The sequence below is a fragment of the Erythrolamprus reginae genome, chromosome 1 (genome assembly GCF_031021105.1).
Source record: "Erythrolamprus reginae isolate rEryReg1 chromosome 1, rEryReg1.hap1, whole genome shotgun sequence".
NCBI classification, from domain to species: Eukaryota; Metazoa; Chordata; class Lepidosauria; order Squamata; family Dipsadidae; genus Erythrolamprus; species Erythrolamprus reginae.
In genome coordinates, this window is record NC_091950.1 from 148,488,383 (window position 1) to 148,508,190 (window position 19,808).

General features: G+C 43.8%; 1 protein-coding gene across 3 annotated transcripts in view; it reads left to right on the top strand.

Annotated features, from left to right (window-relative positions):
• Positions 1–1,395, top strand: part of WNT10A (Wnt family member 10A) — a 90,446-nt gene extending 89,051 nt beyond the window's left edge. For all 3 annotated transcript variants that reach the window (XM_070729054.1, XM_070729047.1, XM_070729066.1), the window contains exon 4: positions 114–1,395. In XM_070729054.1, the coding sequence (XP_070585155.1) occupies positions 114–581 (468 nt within the window). In that variant the 3' untranslated portion in view covers positions 582–1,395. The remainder of the gene's footprint in view (positions 1–113) is intronic.
• Positions 1,396–19,808: the final 18,413 nt, after the last annotated feature.

Genomic DNA, 19,808 nt, shown 5'->3' on the forward strand with positions numbered 1-19,808 from the left:
GATGGGGACCAGGTTCCAAAGCCAGCTGGACATAGAATTGAACCGGATGGAGCTCAGTCCTTCTGCGTGGTTCTTGATTTCTTCTGACTGCTGTGTTCTTCTTCTCCTGACAGGTGGTGATGGAGAACATGAAGCGGAAATGTAAGTGTCATGGAACTTCCGGAAGTTGCCAGCTGAAGACATGTTGGCAGGTGACTCCTGATTTCAGGATGGTGGGTTCAGTGCTCAAGGATCGCTTCCACGGGGCAACGCTGATTCGGCCCCACAACAGGAACACCGGGCAGATGGATGTGAGCCAGGCCCGCCTCCGGCGTCGCGGTGGCACCGGTGACCTGATCTACTTTGAGAAGTCACCTGACTTCTGCGAGAGGGAACCAAAGCTGGACTCTGTGGGCACCCAAGGACGCTTGTGCAACAAGACCAGCCCAGGCATGGACAACTGTGAAAGCTTGTGCTGTGGACGGGGACATAATATCCTGCGGCAAACACGCAGCGAGCGATGCAACTGTAAATTCCACTGGTGTTGTTTCGTAGCTTGTGAGGAGTGTCGACTCACAGAGTGGGTCAGTGTGTGCAAGTGATAGCTGCGTCTTGACTGATCCAGCAAAAGTTCCATTGTTTGCCTCTGCAGCGCGAGGGATGGATCCTTGCATTAACACAAGGCAGAGTTTGAGGGAATTGGTAGATGTCAATGTTTGACGCCTCCCATCACTTCCTTTCTGGCCTGTTACGCGAGCCCTTGATTCCACGGGGTCCTATTGTACAGACATTGGTCTGACATTTCCAAAACACCAAGACCTGTATGATATCATATAATCTTGCTGGAGACCTTGAAGTTGTCTCTGGCTGTTTCTAAGCATTGACACCTTCAAGGCACGCTTCTCAATTCTATGAGTTCCTCAGGAAACAGCTGTCATTCCCACCACACCCCCTTTCAAATTAATGCCCTTTCAATCCGACAGGGAACATTCAGGGGTTAAGGGAATACTAACAAATACCTGTTAACCTAGGCCAAATTTGCTCCATTCCAGTTAAAGTGCCATAGAGCACACCTTTGTTGTTTCGGGGGAGAACAATGAAATAAAATGCAACGTTCGTTGAAAGAAATGTTTCTAAAACGAGATTGACGGGTTGGGGGGTACAGAGCTATCTCTGGAACAAGTGCCACAAGCACTGAGTGCAAATTCTGTGGTTGGTAACTTATTTTATTAAAATAAACACAAATCCAAGACAGTTACGTGCATGTGTGTATCTGAAGTAGAACCATGGGGTGGATTTGTGAGGAGTTCTCTCCAGATGTTTAGGTCACCGTTTCTTCTTTGTGCACCTTTGAGATGTTGTCGTTGCAGAATGGACTGGACAGGAGTCTGTCTTGAAATAAAGCTATGCCTGTAATCTCTTCTCTCTTTTAAGCTCCTGGGCTGAGCTCCATTGGAAAGAGCCGCAAATGTTTGATGGGAATTCAAATGAGCCTTTCCCAGCTGGGATGTTACACTTGCGATTTCCACATGCAGAGACTTGTGAACTGATTGGCGTGTGGAGTTAGTCACCATGTTTGTAAATTGTTTTTCAGGGGAGTAAACCCCTTAATCTGCTGCAGGAAAAACACGATGAGACTTTAAAGCACCACTAACGTTGTGGATAACAGGCTACAATGCCAGATTCATGAAATGTTAACTTACAGGTCCACATGGCAAGCATGGTCATCTGTAAAGTCCATGAAGACCAAAATAAGACAATGGCAATCACATCATTTAAAATAGCTCCTGTTTTTCTATGTATTTTCTATAATAATGGCTTTGGCACATAGGATTGTGCATTTTGAGACGAAATACATTTGATGACTGGTTTGGACCCTGAAAATCTGTGCTAGAATCCTTAGTTTTTAAGGTGCCACAGAACTCACTGGTTTGCTAACATGATTATGGTGGACAGGGGTGGGTTCCACTTACCTTTGCCACCGGTTCACATTCCGATGTTACACTCGCACACATTTCCCTTAGGCAATTCTGCTTCTGTGCATGCTCAGTGGCTACAAGCAGCCCAAAACCACAGCTGAGGAGCTGATCAGCGGTGCTTCGGACAAAGGAATAGACCCGGGGTTAGAGGGCCCTTTTTCAAGGAGCAACAGCAGAGGGAAAAAAATTCCAAACAGGAAAAAATTTGGAATAAATATCCAAAAGAAAGATGGCGGCACACACAGACCAGCACCAACTAAGCCAGATCCGTGACTACCATTGTGACATCACCAGTGGGTTGCTACCAGTTCGGGAGATCCAGTCTGAACCAGCAGGAACCCATCCCTCCTGCTGGAAGCCTCTTGTTTTTGTTGCACATTCCAAAGATTATTACTGACACCTGGGAAGATTTAACATGTTTGTTGTATCGAGGCTCTCAGGGTATCTCCAAGTCTGCCCTGCAATTTATTGCACTTCAGAACGCGGCTAGGGACGAGGGCAGGGATGGTGAACCTTTTTTTCCTTGTGTGCCGAAAGAGTGTGGGTGTACGCTATCACGCATGTGCGAGTGCCCACACCCATAATTCAATGCCTGGGGAGGGCGAAAACAGATTCTCTCACCCCCCAGAAGCTTTTTGGAGGCCAGAAATGGCCTGTTTCCCAACTTCTGGTGGGTCCAATAGGCTCATGTTTCACCTTCCCCAGGCTCGAAAGACTTCTCTAGAAGGTAAAAACGCCCTTCCAGAGCTTCTGAGCCAAAAATCAGCTCACCAGCACACAAATGCACACTGGAGTTGAGCTAGGGCAACGGCTCGTGTGCCAGCAGATATTATTATTATTATTATTATTATTATTATTATTATTATTATTATTATTATTATTTATTGGATTTGTATGCCGCCCCTCTCCGCAGACTCAGGGCGGCTAACAACAGTGGTAAAACAACATGAACAATCCAATTAATAAAAACAACTAAAAAACCCTTATTATAAAAAACCAAACATACACACAAACATAGCATGCATAACTTGTAGTAGCCTAGGGGGAAAGGATAACTTAACTCCCTCATGCCTGGTGACAAAGGTGGGTCTTAAGTAATTTGCAAAAGACAAGGAGGGTGGGGGCCGTTCTAATCTCTGGGGGGAGTTGGTTCCAGAGGGCCGGGGCCGCCACAGAGAAGGCTCTTCCCCTGGGGCCTGCCAAACGGCATTGTTTGGTCGACGGGACCCGGAGAAAGCCAACTCTGTGGGACCTTATCGGCCACTGGGATTCATGCGGTAGAAGGCGGTTCCGGATGTATTCTGGCCCAATGCCATATAGGGCTTTAAAGGTCATTACCAACACTTTGAATTGTGACTGGAAACCGATTGGCAGCCAGATATGGCTCCATGTGCCCCGTGTGGCACCCGTGCCATAGGTTCGCCATCACCGGACTAGGATGACGCTGAAAAGAGCCTCCTTTTAAAATAAGCAGGAGGTGAGAAGTGGGGACAACAAGTTAGCAAATTATGTTGGAAGGGATCTTCCTTCCACGGATAAGTAAAGCCTTGGCACAGATTTGCAAGAGTGCCATTCCTTCTGAAGTGTTTGAAGCGTTCCTTCTCTCGAACTTAGCAATAAAATATTGGGCTGCCAGTGTTTGAAAGAGAGTGCTTCTCTCGATTGGTTAGAAAGTGTGATCACAGAACAGGCGAGCGGGATTCGGGGTTGATATATAAATGATGAAAATGGAGGGAGAAGCAAGTACCTCTTCTAAGCAGCTCAGGCTGCCTGCTTTGCCCTTCCTGGGCTAGATGGTGAAGATGAATCACCTGATTGGTATTGTGCGCTGTCTGATAAATCCCCACCCTGCACTGTAATGTCAGCCCAGAGGCTATGCAGCAGGAATACGAGACAGGAAGAAGAGGGGAAGGAGTAGCCAACGGGGAGCTTTCTGCAGAGGCATTTCACAAGGCTTCCAGGCACTTCAAGGCTGGCAGTGGGTTTGCAGGCAGCCAAGGAATTGGGGGAGGGCCTAGCCATCTACCCAAATGCCTTTCTTGGGAAAGGCACGCTCTGATTCTACTTTAGGGCCTCCGTAAAGGCAAGTCCTTCGGTTCAACTTTGGTACCTTTGGAAGAAAATTGCCATCATTTATACATCAACCCTGAATCCCACTTGCCCAATCTATATGATAACACTTTCTAATCTAAGCAATCGAGAGAAGCACTCTCTTTCAAACTTTGGCAGCTGGGGTGGCGCAGCAGGTAGAGTGCAATACTGCAGGCCACTGAAGCTGACTGCTAGATCTGGGGGTCAGCAGTTCAAATCTCATCACCGGCTCAAGTTTGACTCAGCCTTCCATCCTTCCGAGGTGGGTAAAATGAGGACCCGGATTGTGGGGGCAATATGCTGGCTCTGTTAAAAAAGTGTTGTTGCTAACATGTTGTAAGCCCCCACTGAGACTAAGGAGAAGGGTGGCATAAATTAAATTGAATGAATGAATGAATGAATGAATGAATGAATGAATGAATGAATGAATGAGAGAGAGAGAAATAAAGTCTGGAAGCAGAAAAATTTTGGTCTAGGATTCAAAACTGGTTGAAAGAAATGTTAAATTATCAATTGGAAATGAAACCAGAAATGTATCTTTTGGGAATAATTAGAAGACAGCATAGTAAGGAAGATTACTATTTGATAATGCATATATTAACATCAGCAAGGTTGGTGTTTGCACAAACTTGGAAAAAGGAAAATATACCAAATGAAGAAATGGTGATTAGGAAAATGCTAGATTGTGCTAAATTAAGAAAATTAACATACGAAGTACAGAATAAACAAAATAAAGACTACTACACACTTTGGGGGAAATTATATAGTTGGATAGAAAAGAAAAAAGAATTGAACTAACGTTTAAGAAAAAGAATGAATCAATGGAAACAGAGCTGACATCTATGGAATAAAGTGCTGAACTCAGTTCAGGCTCAACTTTTACTGCTCAACGTGCGATGTAACAGTGATCTTTGGTTTTCCTTGCCTCTAGCCAAGATGGTTTTGACTGCAACCTGCCCCCAAGGCTTCTCAATAATACACAGGGTGGCTCTCACTCAAACAATATCTGACTTGGACCTCCTTTTTAAATGGGTCATAAAGGTGGCTTTACGGAGGTGGAGGAGAGGGCTCTTATCAAATGCTCTCATTCCCCTTTTAGACATCTCGAAGTCAATCAGCAGCATTGTTTCAGGATGACAGTGGGGCAGGGGAAGGAGACCTTGCAAAAATTTGTGACTGTTGGAATTATATGGCAATTAAAGCTTGATTGGAAGAGAATTTGACTTACTTTCTTCCATCTCCATTATTCTGTTTTCATTTATGACATTTATTCTATGGTGTGAGAATTGGGAGCAACGTTAAGCATTCGATCCGCTCGGCAAAATACTTAAGTTTAATTTGTGTCCTGCTTCTATACTCCATTTGTTTATTTATTTTAATATGTAAAAAGAGATGTTTTTAATGCATATTAAGCAGAGAATACTTTCACAAAGGTATTCATGACTCCAAAGTGTTTACATTTTTTTTCAAGTCGTGCTATCAAATTGCAATTTGCATGTACATAAATCAGTTTATCTAATCTTAGAAGTTAAGCAGATGAGCAGAGATAAGGTCTAAAATAGCTGAGACTTTGAACAACGGAATAGATTTTCAAATATAGAAAGAAGGTAACTTCTTCAGACTACAGGCAGTCGTCATTTATTGTAATATCTATCTCAGACAGATGTTCAGTTAAGTTACAAAGGTGATGAAAAAAATGACTTTGTGATCTATCATCACATTTCTGACCTTCACAGATTCTATAAAGCAAAGGAACTAAAGTAAGACCATAAGTGCAGTCAGTCACTTTTGCACTTAAGGGCCACTTTGCTTAACAACCAAGTTGCTGATCCCTAATTGTTCGTAAATGACAATATTGTGCCACTGAAAAGGGAAAAGCATCCTTTCATTCTGGTATTGTCTCATTTTATTTTATTTTAAATGGGAGAGAGTGCTGTGCCCATCTCCTCTGTCTACTTGTTGATCTCTGAGGTTGGTATTTAATTCGAAAATACCGGAGCCCAGGGTGCCTTCTGCAGTTTCTGAGATAATATGCCCCAAAGGCAGGCATTATGATGAAATCTTCCCACCAGGAGTCTAATCCTTTCAGGTTCTTGCATCTCCCACCCATCCTCTGTTGTTTTGATGCACAGAGCCATCATTCTTCCCTGGCGCAACACACTCCGGTCTCTTAAAAAATCCAGTCTCTTAAAATGGGGATGTCAGGCTATTAGGAAAAATAACTGTTAGCAGAAGATAGGAGGAAATGATCTTCTGCTGAGAGTTATCTCTCCTAATAGTCTGGCATCCCCCTTACTTACTATCTGAACCCATTGCTATTCCTGCAGTGCACTTTCTCCCAAGAGCTAAGCCTCCAGGTTATTCAATACAGCCACTGTCATCCAGACTATTGTCCCCCATTTCCTGCAACTCAGCAATATCAGGAAGCACCACCACCCCATAAAAAAAATGATTTTCAGAGGTAAGTGACCACCCCACACACTCTTAAAGCAAATCTTTCAGCTGTGGCGAGGAGAGCGTTTGCCCAGGTTCGCCTGGTGCACCAGTTGCGACCCTACTTGGACCGGGAGTCACTGCTCACAGTCATTTATGCCCTCATCACTTCGAGGCTCAACTACTGTAACACTCTCTACATGGGGCTACCTTTGAAAAGTGTTCGGAAACTTCAGATTGTGCAGAATGCAACTGCGAGAGCAATCATGGGCTTCCCCAAATATGCCCATGTTACACCAACACTCCGCAGTCTGCATTGGTTGCCGATCAGTTTCTGGTCACAATTCAAAGTGTTGGTTATGACCTATAAAGCCCTTCATGGCATCGGACCAGAATATCTCCGGGACCGCCTTCTGCCACACGAAACCCAGTGACCAGTTAGGTCCCACAGAGTTGGCCTTCTTCGGGTCCCATCAACTAAACAATATTGTTTGGCGGGACCCAGGGGAAGAGCCTTCTCTGTGGCGGCCCCGACCCTCTGGAACCAACTCCCCCCAGAGATCAGAATTGCCCCCACCCTCCTCGCCTTTCGTAAGCTCCTTAAATTCCACCTCTGTCGTCAAGCATGGGGGAACTGAAATATTCCCTTCCCCCCTAGGCCTATACAATTTATGCATGGTATGTTTGTGTGTATGTTTGGTTTTTAAATTAGGGTCTTTTAAATTATTTTAAATATTAGATTTGTTATACATGTTGTTTTACTATTGTTGTTAGCCGCCCCGAGTCTATGGAGAGGGGCGGCATACAAATCTAATAAATAAATAATAAATAAATGTGCAATCGCCTGCCTTTCCAAATGCCTATCTAGAGTTAGTTAGTGGTAGCTCTAATCTCAGCCTGCTCCCACATTGTAGCATCTGTTTTTAACTTATTAAATGTTTTTAAATTATTAGATTTGTTATGAATTGTTCTATTGCTGTTGTGAGCCGCCCCGAGTCTACGGAGAGGGGCGGCATACAAATCTAATAAATAAAAAATAAAAAATAAATAAATCTGCTTGCCCCATTCTTAATAGTCATGATTCTTTTATCTTCCTTCCCAAAACCACTTTTGTTCCATCTGCATTCACCATGCTCAGCCACTCCCTTTAAGAAGGAGAGAGAGAAAGCAACAGGCATGGAAGTGGGGATGGGCGGGCAGAAAGTAACAAATTATCCAAACGCATCAATCTATATAATGCCTTGGTAAGGCCACACTTGGAATACTGCATTCAGTTTTGGTCGCCACGATGCAAAAAGGATGTTGAGACTGTAGAAAGAATGCAGAGAAGAGCAACAAAGATGGTTAGGGGACTGGAGGCTGAAACATATGATGGACGGACATGGCTAATGAAAAGAAGGACCAGGGGAGACATGATGGCAGTGTTCGGATATTTCAGGGGTTGCCACAAAGAAAAGGGAGTCAAGCTATTCTCCAAAGCGCCTGAAAGTAGAACAAGAGGCAATGGGTGGAAACTGAACAATAAACTGAACAAGGAGAGAAGCAACTTGGAACTAAGGAGAAATTTCCTGACAGTTAGAACAGTTAATCAGTGGAACAGCTTGCCACCAGAAGTTGTGAATGATTCAACACTGGAAGTTTTTAAGAAAATGTTGGATAACCATCTGTCTGAAGTGCTGTAGGGTTTCCTGCCTAAGCAGGGGGTTGGACTAGAAGACCCCCAAAGTCCCTTCCAACTCTATTGTTATTATTATTGTTAATCACTCCTCTGCCTTTTGAATTCTGCATCCGTTCACAAGCTCAAAGCAAAATGGTGAGATTCTGTGATCTCAGCCAGCCAATGATGGTAACGTAAATTGCCAAAAAAACCCAGCCCTATTCCAAGCTATAGCTTTAAAATCCCACTGTGGTGCCCTTTTGCAACAACTATTCACCATGAACACATCTGCTTGATACCTGTATGAGCAGAGAGAGCAGCAGAATCTACCTAAAATCCAATATGCTTCTCCCCATAAAGATCCACATCTACCGTAGAGGTCTCTCCCCGCAGAAATGCAATAAAAACTCCTGGTGCAGAATCCAATTACATGTAGTCCTCAACTTATGACAGTTCATTTAGTGAGCGTTCAAAACCACAAACAGCATTGGGGGGGGGGAAATGACATAACCATTTTTCAGAGAGACCACTTTTCCAGCCGTCCCTATGATCATGTGATCAAAATTCAGATGCTTGATAGCTGGTTCATACTTACAACCATTGCTGTGTCTCCCAAGGTCATGTGATCCCCTTTTGCGACCTTCCGACAAGCAAAGTCAATTGGGAAGCCAGATTCACTTAACAACCAGGTTACTAACTTATCAACTGCAGTGATTTACTTAACAGCGGTGGCAAGGAAGGTTGTAAAATGGGGCAAAACTCCCTTAACAAATGACTCACTGAACAACAGAAATGTTGGGTTCAATTGTGGTCTTAAGTGGAGGACTACGTGTACTTTTTTGTTTTTCTCTTGTCCAGTTCCCCAATGAATTCAATTTTTATACCAGATTTGATATATTCTATACTCCAAAGTCTCTATATCCAATCTACGAGGTTCAGTCAAAAAGCAATACCATTTTATTTAGGACAGGTGAAGTTTTTGATAAAAATATCTGAATTTTCCCCCAATTATAATGAGTTATAATGGATGAGAAGTGAAATGTTTTCGGCCTTCGCTCCAGGCTAAATTTGCTCCCTTCCCTCTGTCTCGCCTGGTAAGAAGATTTATCCCCTGGCTCATCCCTGCTACCCTTCTTTGTTCTATGCTTTGTTGAATCCTTCTTAAAATACAGCAACCAGCATGAAAACAATGCTCTGTGTGGCTGTGGAAGGAGTCCTAGCTGATGCAAAAGGGAGAAGAATTATTACTTCACCAGAAGAGCCCTTCACTCCTCCACTCGAAACAGAATTCCCTACGAGACTAGACTTGCAATCCTAGGTCTTGAAAGCTTAGAACTACGATGCCTTAAACACGATCTAAGTATTGCCCACAAGATCATATGCTGCAACGTCCTACCTGTTACCGACTACTTCAGCTTCAAGCACAACAACACAAGAGCACACAACAGATTCAAACTTAATATTAACCGCTCCAAACTTGACTGTAAAAAATATGACTTTAGCAATCGAGTTGTCGAAGCGTGGAACTCATTACCAGACTCCGTAGTGTCAACCCCTAACCCCCAACATTTTACCCTTAGACAATCCACAATCAACCTCCCCAGGTACCTAAGACGCCAGTAGGGGGCGTGCATAAGCGCACTAGTGTGCCTCCCGTCTCCTGTCCAATTGTCTCTCCTTATCTCATTTATCTTTTTGTCCATACCTGTATCTTTCCCTCTATTCCTCATTGACTTATTTTATTTTTATTCTTATATCTTCTCTATTCTTTCTTTGATATATTTTAATACGTGTATATCCTCTATAACCTACAATGTGTATTGGACAAAAATAAATAAATAAATAAATAAATAAATAAATAAATAAATTACTTCTTGCCACTTGGAAACCATAGCTTTGTTGATGCAGCCTAAAAGGAAATGTTTGTCTTTTTAGCACTGATACATTTTTGAAATCAGTGTCTTTTAGCTACATGTGCGCCTAACAGTTAAAGACCTCCTGAGCACTGAAGGGCTGCAAAAATTTTCACTACCACACTGTGGGCGTGGTTTATTGCGTAGGTGTGGCTTGATGGTCATGTGACCAGGTGGGAATGGTTTGCTGAGCATGTGACCTGGTGGGAGTGGCTTGACAATAATGTGACCATGGGTGGCTTAAAGGCCATGTAACTGGGTGGGCGTGGCTTACTGACCAAGGTAAGTTTTCAAACAGGTGCTTGGACTCTTTTTCAGTTGATTAAGTCATTATTGGAATAGCCACAAAAAGGACAAATTATAAACAGCATTATTGGTTGAGGAGCCCAGTAACATTTTAAGGTTTTGTACTGAACCCAGAAGGTTCAGTACAATAACAGATTAGGCAAGTAGCTCAATTTTTAATGGCCATAAAAGTTCAGTTCTAGATAATGATTAAAATGATTAAAGCGTTTATGGACTATTTAATTATTTCCTATTTTAAAAGTAATTAAGGATCATACTAAGGTACTAGAGAAGGAAGGACAATAAAAATATTAAGTATTCAATAAATAGTGCATAAACGTACTTCCCCCACAGCATATCCTCCCCACCCCTGTGGGGGAAGCAGCCCATCACTGCTTATCTCACTACCAGTTTGCTTCCTCCTCGAAAAACAGATGGCGACTGCACGTATAGTGCTGGAACTTGGCTTCTGCACATGCTCAGAAGGAAAAATAAAAATTAAAAAAAACCTGCCCCAAACAAAACGATGATGCATCGCAGTGTCAAAAACTCGGCTTCTATGCATGCTCAGAAGAAGAATTTTTTTTAAATCCCCCCAACATCGAAAAATATTTTAAAAAATTTGGGGGGAAAATGGCGGCCCCCAGGGACCGGGACCGGGTCGGTGATGTCATCAGTGGGCTGCTACTAGTACGCCACACTGGACAGGACTGGTAGGAACCCATTACTAATCTCAGGTGTGAATCAGTTAGGCCAGGGGTAGGCAAAGTTGGCTCTTCTATGACTTGTGGACTTCAACTCCCAGAATTCCTAACGCAATCACGCTAGCTCAGGAATTCTGGGAGCTGAAGTCCACATGTCATAGAAGAGCTAACTTTGCTTATCCCTGAAGGCCAATGTACACAGCTCCAATGGCCAAAACCTTCCAGGAACTTTAGATGGATTCCATTCATTTATGCCCGCATTGTTAACTAGACAACATGAAGTGACTTCAAAACCTATGACTCAAGGCATGTGATCATTTTATAATTTTGTAAGAAAACTAAATTAATCTTGTTAAGCATCTTCATGGCTTTGAAGCAGACATATATTAAATTTAAAAACATGTGCGCACATCTCGAAACAGAAATACAAACGCTCTTCAAGTGTAACCCCGAGTTCAGACAAACTCTTGGAGGTTTTTTCAAAAATTCCAGCACAGGTCAGCAAATATTATACTGCGTTGGGATTTCCCCTTGCTGGAGACTGCGGCATCTTCAGGAGAGAGGTGGTGAATGATTGCGTGGAGCATGTGTGTGCATTTTTGTGTGTGACTGTGAGTAAGGCTTTGATATTTGTTCTCTGCTTAGAACATCCATCAGGTATTTCCCCCAGAGGCACCGTCAAGCAAGGCATTGGGAACACCCAGCCACAGCTACACACTGGTTTTCCTCAGCAGACAATCTAACCAAAGGTAGGAGACTGTTACAAGGAAAGGAAATATCTACTTCTGTTCTTTGACAATGGCAAGGAACAGAGCTAGCATCAAAGAAGGGGCTTCTTGCTTCATAACTGGACATCCCAGAATGTAGGAATCCTCCTTTCTTCTTCTCACACGACATCTGGTGAAATATACGTCAGCCGTAGAAACAATGCCATCTCGTTCCCGAACGCCATCATTCCGCTAAATAAATAATTTCCTCAACACTGTCAAACTATTTACTAAATCTGAACTACTATTACTGCTATTTTTTTAATTATTCCAATCACCCAACTTCTCTCATTTATGACTGCATGACTGTAAATTGTTGCTTGTATCCTTAAGATTTTTATTAATATTGATTGTTTCCTGATTGCTTATTAAGTGTTGTATCTCATGATTCTTGACAAATGTATATTTCCTTTTATCAGTGATGAGCTATCAAAATTTTTACGACTACACTGTGGGTGTGGCTTATGCATTTTGAGTGCTCTGGGGTGGAGCTCCATTTTTGCTACCCCACTGCGTTTCTCCCCGTCCAGGCGGTAGCCCACCCCTGATTATCTACTATATAAAGTGTATGTACACACACGCACGCACAGCTCTTCTAAAATTATACACATTCAACCTCATTTACTGCTATAGGAAAAACATACCCAGAGCCCAGAAGGGAAGAAAACGAAAAATAAAATAAAAATTGCTAGCGGTACTGCATAGCTGACTGTACCCGTAGGAGCCCATCACTGCCTTTTATGTACACTGAGAGCATATGCACCTGTTCTGTCTGGGTCCCCCCAGACGCCAACACCAACCAAAAAGAGTATCCAGACACACTGGTAAAAAGCAAAGGCAGTTTATATAATTCAAAGCAAACACAGGTAACAAAAACTGTTCTTACAGACAGGAACACTATGAAGCTTCACAGAGGTTTCACGAAGGCCAGGCAATAAAACAGGATTCTTGCTGGCAAAAACAACGCTGGAGATAATAAAACCCATGCCTCCCCCAAGTCTTCCAGACTTCTAGGCCACAAGCCAAGATCAGAGACGCCGAGAATCGAAGCAAGGTCACAGGACTCCCAATTGATAACTCTCCACAAGACTGTAAGGGCGGGCCTGCCTTTTCAACCCTGCTGAGGAGAACCACACCCAAACCTAGCTGTTGCCAATTCAGGGATGGAAATACCTTTCTAATTGGCCCCATCTTTGAGCTGCTCGTCGCTGCCTCATGTCTATTATAGCCTGTGCGTCTTCATCCAATGAATCCAGGCTACTAGCTGGGGAGAGCCCCCCCCCCGGGGGTCTCAGGCTGCTCTCCCTCCTCCTCTTCCTGACGTTCCTCTCCCCCGTCTGCCTGGTCCTCCCCCTCCTGTTCACTGTCCTCCTCCTCTGGGCATGGATCCGGCAGAGATCCAGTCGGTCCCTGAGGAGCCTCAGGCTGAATCACAACATGCACCAAAGACAAACTCTCCTTATGTGTCCAATCACATTTGGCCAACATAAACAGTAACAGCAACAATAGCAATAACAATAATTTATTAGATTTGTATAAATAAAGAATTCTATTCTATTCTATTCCTCAGAAATTTTAACTATAATTAGAACAACTATACTGTCAAACATCTGGGAAACATCTAGAAGCGTGTTCTGTCTAGAACCTCACCAAGATGTAATTTTTCCAAAGTTGTATCTGCTTTGTTTCTCCAGACCTCTATCTAAGCCAGCCAGCTATCTCTGATACCCTTCTTTCTTTCTTTTTTCTCCCCTGGCTCAACCTTTATTTCTAACACCACTTATTTGGAAAACTCTATTTTTTTTATTATTATTAAAAATAAATTTTATTTATAAACAAACACATACAATTTTTTAAATGTTTTGTTTGTCTTGTTGTATGCAAAATTCTCATCTGTAAATTGAATATCAGTAAAGGAATCATGTCAGCACAATGACTAAGTTCTGAGGAACTGTGGAACACACAAACATCTGTGTTTGTATGTGTATGGGTGTTTGTGTGTGTGTGTGTGTGTGTGTGTGTGTGTGATGTGTAGGGGATAAAGTGGTAAACAGGTGTGAATGTAGTCCAGGCCTGTGTTTCTCTCTGGAATACCTCTTTGGTGTTTTTAAACAACTTCAGTAAAGGGAACTGAGCAGATGTACTTTGTATAATTGGAAGCTATCAGATAATGACACCATAGTAAGGTCCCTAATTTAGCTGTCCACATTACAGCATACTTAGCGAAATGATTGATCTCTGTAACAAAGGAGCTTCTAAGTGGCAAGAGATCTGCTATGGAAAATGGAGGTTTAGGGTAGGAAAACAAACACTTTGTAAATGACAAGAACATTCAAAGAAGAATTCCTCTGCATCAGATTTCAAGTCTTTGCAAGGTACAAATTTTAACCCGGAGCTTTGATCACATTAACCTGTTTTCCTACGTAAAGTCAGACAAATGTGATAAAGAAAGATTGCAGCAAACTTTCCCCTTCTACCTAATTTAAGGATTAAATCGTGCTCACAATAGCAATTGTTTAATATAAATTGTCCAAATCCAATTTTCCAAACTGTTAAATATATTAGATGAAGAGATATTTTTCCACTGGTGTTTTTAATTATCATTTTCTTGAGATGCTCTTATAGCACATTAAAACATTGGCTATGTAATATACTGCAGAAGTTTCATTCTCAAAACCTCTTTTCTTTTCCTGAGAAAATGAGATTTTTACTTACCGTATCAGACAAGTCGGGATTAGGCAACCTGACATCCTCTTAATCATTTGGATTTCATCTGGTACAATTAGTACTCAATTTACAACTTCAATTGAGCTCCAAATTTCCATTGCTAAGCCAGGCAGTTGTTAAATGAGTTGTGTGCCCCATTTTATGACCTTTTATTGCCACAGTCGCTAAGTGAATCATTCATTCGATTTTTATGCCGCCCTTCTCCTTAGATGCAGGACGGCTTACAACATGTTAGCAAAAGCACTTTTAAACAGAGCCAGCATAATCCGGGTTCTCATTTTACCCACCTCGGAAGGATGGAAGGCTGAGTCAACCATGAGCCGGTGATGAGATTTGAACCACTGACCTACAGATCTAGCAGTCAGCTTCAATGGCCATGCAGTCATTAAGCAAAATTTGGCTTTCCCTGTTAATTTTGCTTTCTGGAAATTAGATATAAATGGTGATCCCATGAGCCTAGGACAGTCCAACCCAAATTTTGTTCACAGCACCATGGGGATCATTGAATTTATGTGAAAAGTGGTCATAAGTCACTTTTTCAGTGACATTTTAACTTTGATTGGATAATAATAATAATAATAATAATAATAATAATAATAATAATAATAATATATTAGATTTGTATGCCGCCCCTCTCCGAAGACTCCGGGTGGCTCACAACAACAATAAACAGTCTACAAATCCAATACTTAAAAAACAATTAAAAAATCCTTATAGTAAAATAATCATATAATCCATTAAAACCATACACAAACCAAGATAGTTGGGGGATATGTCAGTTTCCCCATGCCTGGCTACAGAGATGAGTCTTCAATAACTTACTCCGGGGGGAGGGGGTTTTTTAACTCTGGGGGGAGTTGATTCCAGAGGGCCGGGGCCGCCACAGAGAAGGCTCTTCTCCTGGGTCCCACTAGATGACATTTTTTAGTCGACGGAACCCGGAGAAGGCCAACTCTGTGGGACCTAATCAGCTGCTGGGATTCGTGCGGCAGAAGGTGGTCCCAGAGGTATTCTGGTCGGATGCCATGTCATAACCAAATGGATGCTACCGGTGCGCTGTGTGCGCAGCTTTGTGTGTCTTGTGTGTCTTGTATGAGCATGTGCCAGTCAAGGTATCCACTTACTTTTTCCTACTGGTGCAGGATCCCGAGGCCAGTGCATGCAGAAGCAAAAAATGGGCCAACTGGAATTTTGGCAAGGCTGGAAAGAGGCCCATTTCTGGCCTACAGAGGGCCTCTGGAACCTGGGGAGACATTTATGACCTCCTGGAGACTTGAAGAAAGCCTTCGGAGCCCAGAGAGGGCAAAAACACCCCCTCTCTGTCATGGTGACAAAAGCTGACTAGGCCAGTGATGGCAAACCTTTTTTCCCTCTGGTGCCGAAAGCACGTGCATGCATGTTATTGCAGATGTGCAAATGCCCATACCCATAATTCAATTCCTAGCGATGGCAAAAATGGCCTCCCCTGCCCCTGGAGGCCCCTTGCAGGCCAGAAACGGCCCATTCCCCAACTTCTGGTGGGCCCGGTAGGCCCATTTTTCTCCCTCCCCAGGCTCCAATGCCTTTTCCTGGAGCCTGGGGAGGACAAGAACCCCTGAGGCCCTCTGGAAGCTGAAATTGCCCACCCAGAGCCTCTGTGTCAGCCAAAAATCAGCTGGCTGGCCCACACATGTGTACTGGAGCTCAGCTAGGGCAATGGCTCGCATGCCGGCAAATATGGCTACGTGTGCCATAGGTTCACCATCACTGGACTAGGCCATGCTCACCATGGCCACGCCTACACAGCAATTGGGCAGAGAATTTGTTAAGTCTGTATATAACCAATGTAAAATCTGTAAAAGAAAATGCCTTGTAAATACTGTTTAAACTGTGAATAAACCTTGGCCGCGTCTGATTGGCTAAGACGCACGGCCGTTTCTTTTAGGCGCGAGCCTTAAAGGTATAAAAAGGGCTGTTCTGACACTGACAGCTCAGATGCGTTCCTTGCTGAAGTCACTTTCGAGAGAGCTGAATAAACGGAACCATCTTGTACTCCTGTCTGAGTCTCATTCATTTCACTGGCGACGAGAGAACGAAGAATCCACGAGTCAAGCATGAATCACCTCCAGATCGGCCGGGCTCCCGACTACTTCGACCCCGAGAAGTCGTCTTGGGACGCCTACATGGCGAAATTCGAAATCTTCCTGGAAGCGGCAGGAATGGGAGAAGCTGAAGACGACAGGAAGCGGGCGATCTTCTTGAACTATTGCGGGACTGAGATTTTTGACCTCGTCCAAACGCTTACCGACCCGCTTCCAGCTAAATCCGTTCCGTGGGACGACCTCCAAGCAAGACTGGCAAACCACTTCAAACCAACGAAGCCTGCCGTAGTCTACAGACATCAATTTTCCAGGATGACCCAGCGTGAGTCTGAGACAATCAATCAATTCGCCACGAGACTTCGCACGGTGCTGTCAAAGTGCAAATTTGACAGCCCAGAAGCTCGCCTCACAGACGCTCTGATCTTCGGAATGAAGAATGCGACCGTCCGGAACAAAATCCTAACAGAGGACGACCCAACACTTCAGTCAGTCATCAAGCTGGCTCAAACAGCCGAAGTAGCTGACGCGGCCGCCAAAGAACTCAAGGAACACGAAAAGAAAGACACCGTCTCCAAAATCTCCGTTGCTGTTTCCCGCGCCGAGACCACAGATGACCTCAGCCCAGCTGCCACGGACGACGACACCTGTCTCCTGCTGCCTTCCGAGCAAGCCAGACAACCCAGATACCAACGCCCCTCCAACCCATGCCCCGGTTGCCGAGGAAATCACCCACGACAGCGCTGCCCCTTCAGGGACGCCATTTGCCGCCGCTGCAATCGACGCGGGCACATCGCCGAGGCTTGCAGAGCGCCCCTTCCAGAGGAGTCCTTCTCTACACCCCGCCAACAACGTTTCAACAACCAGGCACAACAACCGCGAGACAACAAATTTTTCAGAGGCTTCAATCGCAGAAACGACTCTACCGCTAACCGTGACTACGCACGAGGTAAAGCACAAACTTACGTAAATTGCGCAACTGCTAAAGGAGGGAACAAGATTATCATCTCACTACTTTTAAATAACAAACCTTGTAACCTAGAATTAGATACAGGCTCTAAGCATTCTATTATGCCTTGGGACAAATTCAAAATGTATATGCCAAATTTTCTTAAAACTGATTTTGTTAACTCAACTTTAATAATAAGGGATTTTCAAGGTAATGTCATACCTGTTTTGGGAAAAGTAGATGTGCCTGTGAAATTTAAAAATTGTGAATATTTTCTTCCTCTGATTGTGGTTGAGGGAGCCAAACACTCCCTCCTGGGGTTAACATGGATGTCTCCTTTGGGAATTGAAATACTGGGTCTTTGTCATGTAAATGCTGAACCTGATATTCCTAACTTTATCCAAGAATTTCCTGAGGTTTTCAGCCCTACTTTGGGCACCTATAATGGGGCCCCTATCTCCTTCTCTCTAGATCCCAAGGTACCCCCAGTCAGACTTAAGCCTCGTAGGGTACCCCTACCACTATTGCCTAAACTAGACATCCAATTAGACAAATTGATTGCCCAGGGCATCTTAGTCCCTGTAGAACAAGCGCCATGGGAAACCCCCATTGTCACTCCAGTTAAACCTGATGGCTCCTTAAGGGTCTGTGCAGACTACAAAGCCACTATCAATAAGGCCCTTCAACACCATCCATACCCGATCCCAGTGGTCCAACAATTGCTTCATTCTTTGGGGGAAGGGAGAGTATTTTCGAAAATCGACCTGGCACAGGCATACCAACAGCTTCCGGTCGATGAGGCCACATCCCTGGCCCAGACCATAGTAACCCATAGGGGTGCTTTTAGGTGCACCCGCCTGCAATTTGGGGTCAGTACCGCCCCAGGTATTTTCCAAAGTTTCATGGAACGATTATTGGCAGGTATAAAAGGAACCTCCCCATATTTTGACGATATATTTATATCAGGAAAAAACCAAGCAGAATTAAACATGCGCATCAGAGAAGTATTGGCTAGACTGCAAGCTAAGGGGTTAAAAGTAAAACCAGACAAGTGTGTGTGGGGAGCAAGTAGCATAGAATTTCTGGGCTATAGAATAGACAGTGAGGGAATACACCCCACAGCAGACAAACTAGAGGCCATAACCAAAGCACCCGAGCCAAATAATAAGACAGAACTCCAAGCATTTCTGGGCCTCCTTAATTTTTATTCTGTCTTCCTTAAACAGAAGGCAACGGCAGCAGAACCACTACACCGACTGCTGCAGAAGGGAGTTCCCTGGACCTGGGGCACAATGGAGCGCGAAGCTTTTCATAAAATAAAACAGTTATTGACCTCTAAGAGCGTAGTGGTTCAATATAGCTCAACTTTGCCAATAAGGCTCACGTGCGATGCTTCGGCGTATGGGGTAGGTGGGGTATTAGCTCACATAATGCCAAACAATACAGAGGCCCCCATCGCCTTCTTTTCTAAAACATTGTCCATGGCAGAGAGAAACTACAGCCAATTAGACAAAGAGGCATTGGCCCTAGTCTCTAGCGTTAAGAAATTCCATTATTATCTCTGTGGGAGGAGTTTTGAACTAATAACAGATCACAAACCCCTGCTTGGTCTTCTAGCTGCCAATAAACCAACTCCTCCCTTCATGTCCCCCAGATTAATAAGATGGGCCCTTTTCCTGTCAGGATACCAATACCATCTAACACATAAGGGGGGAAAATCAATAAATCATGCTGACGGGTTAAGTAGATGCCCCATGCCCGAGTTAGTCTCAGATCCAACCCCCACAGAGGATGTCTTACTAATTGACCTTGAGGAAAACTGCCTGACCACTGCCAAAGAGGTGGCTGAGCACACCAAGAAGGATTTACTATTGTTAAAAGTAATCAATTGTATTCTAAAAGGATGGTTGGGAGACTCTGAAGAAACTGGGCTGTCAGAATTCAAATCTAAAAGGTTGGAATTATCCTACTTGAAGGGATGCGTGTTATGGGGTGACAGGGTGGTCATTCCCAATACCTTAAAACAGAAGGTACTAAGTATGTTGCATGCAGGCCACCCAGGCATTGTCAGAATGAAAGGGTTGGCCAGGGGCTATTTGTGGTGGCCAGGTTTAGATAGGGACATTGAGCAATGGGTAGCAAACTGTGACCCTTGCCAGGAGTCACGACCCAATCCCCCGAAAACAACACCTCTGGAATGGGAAAGACCCACTGGGCCATGGTCCCGCATTCATATTGACTTCGCA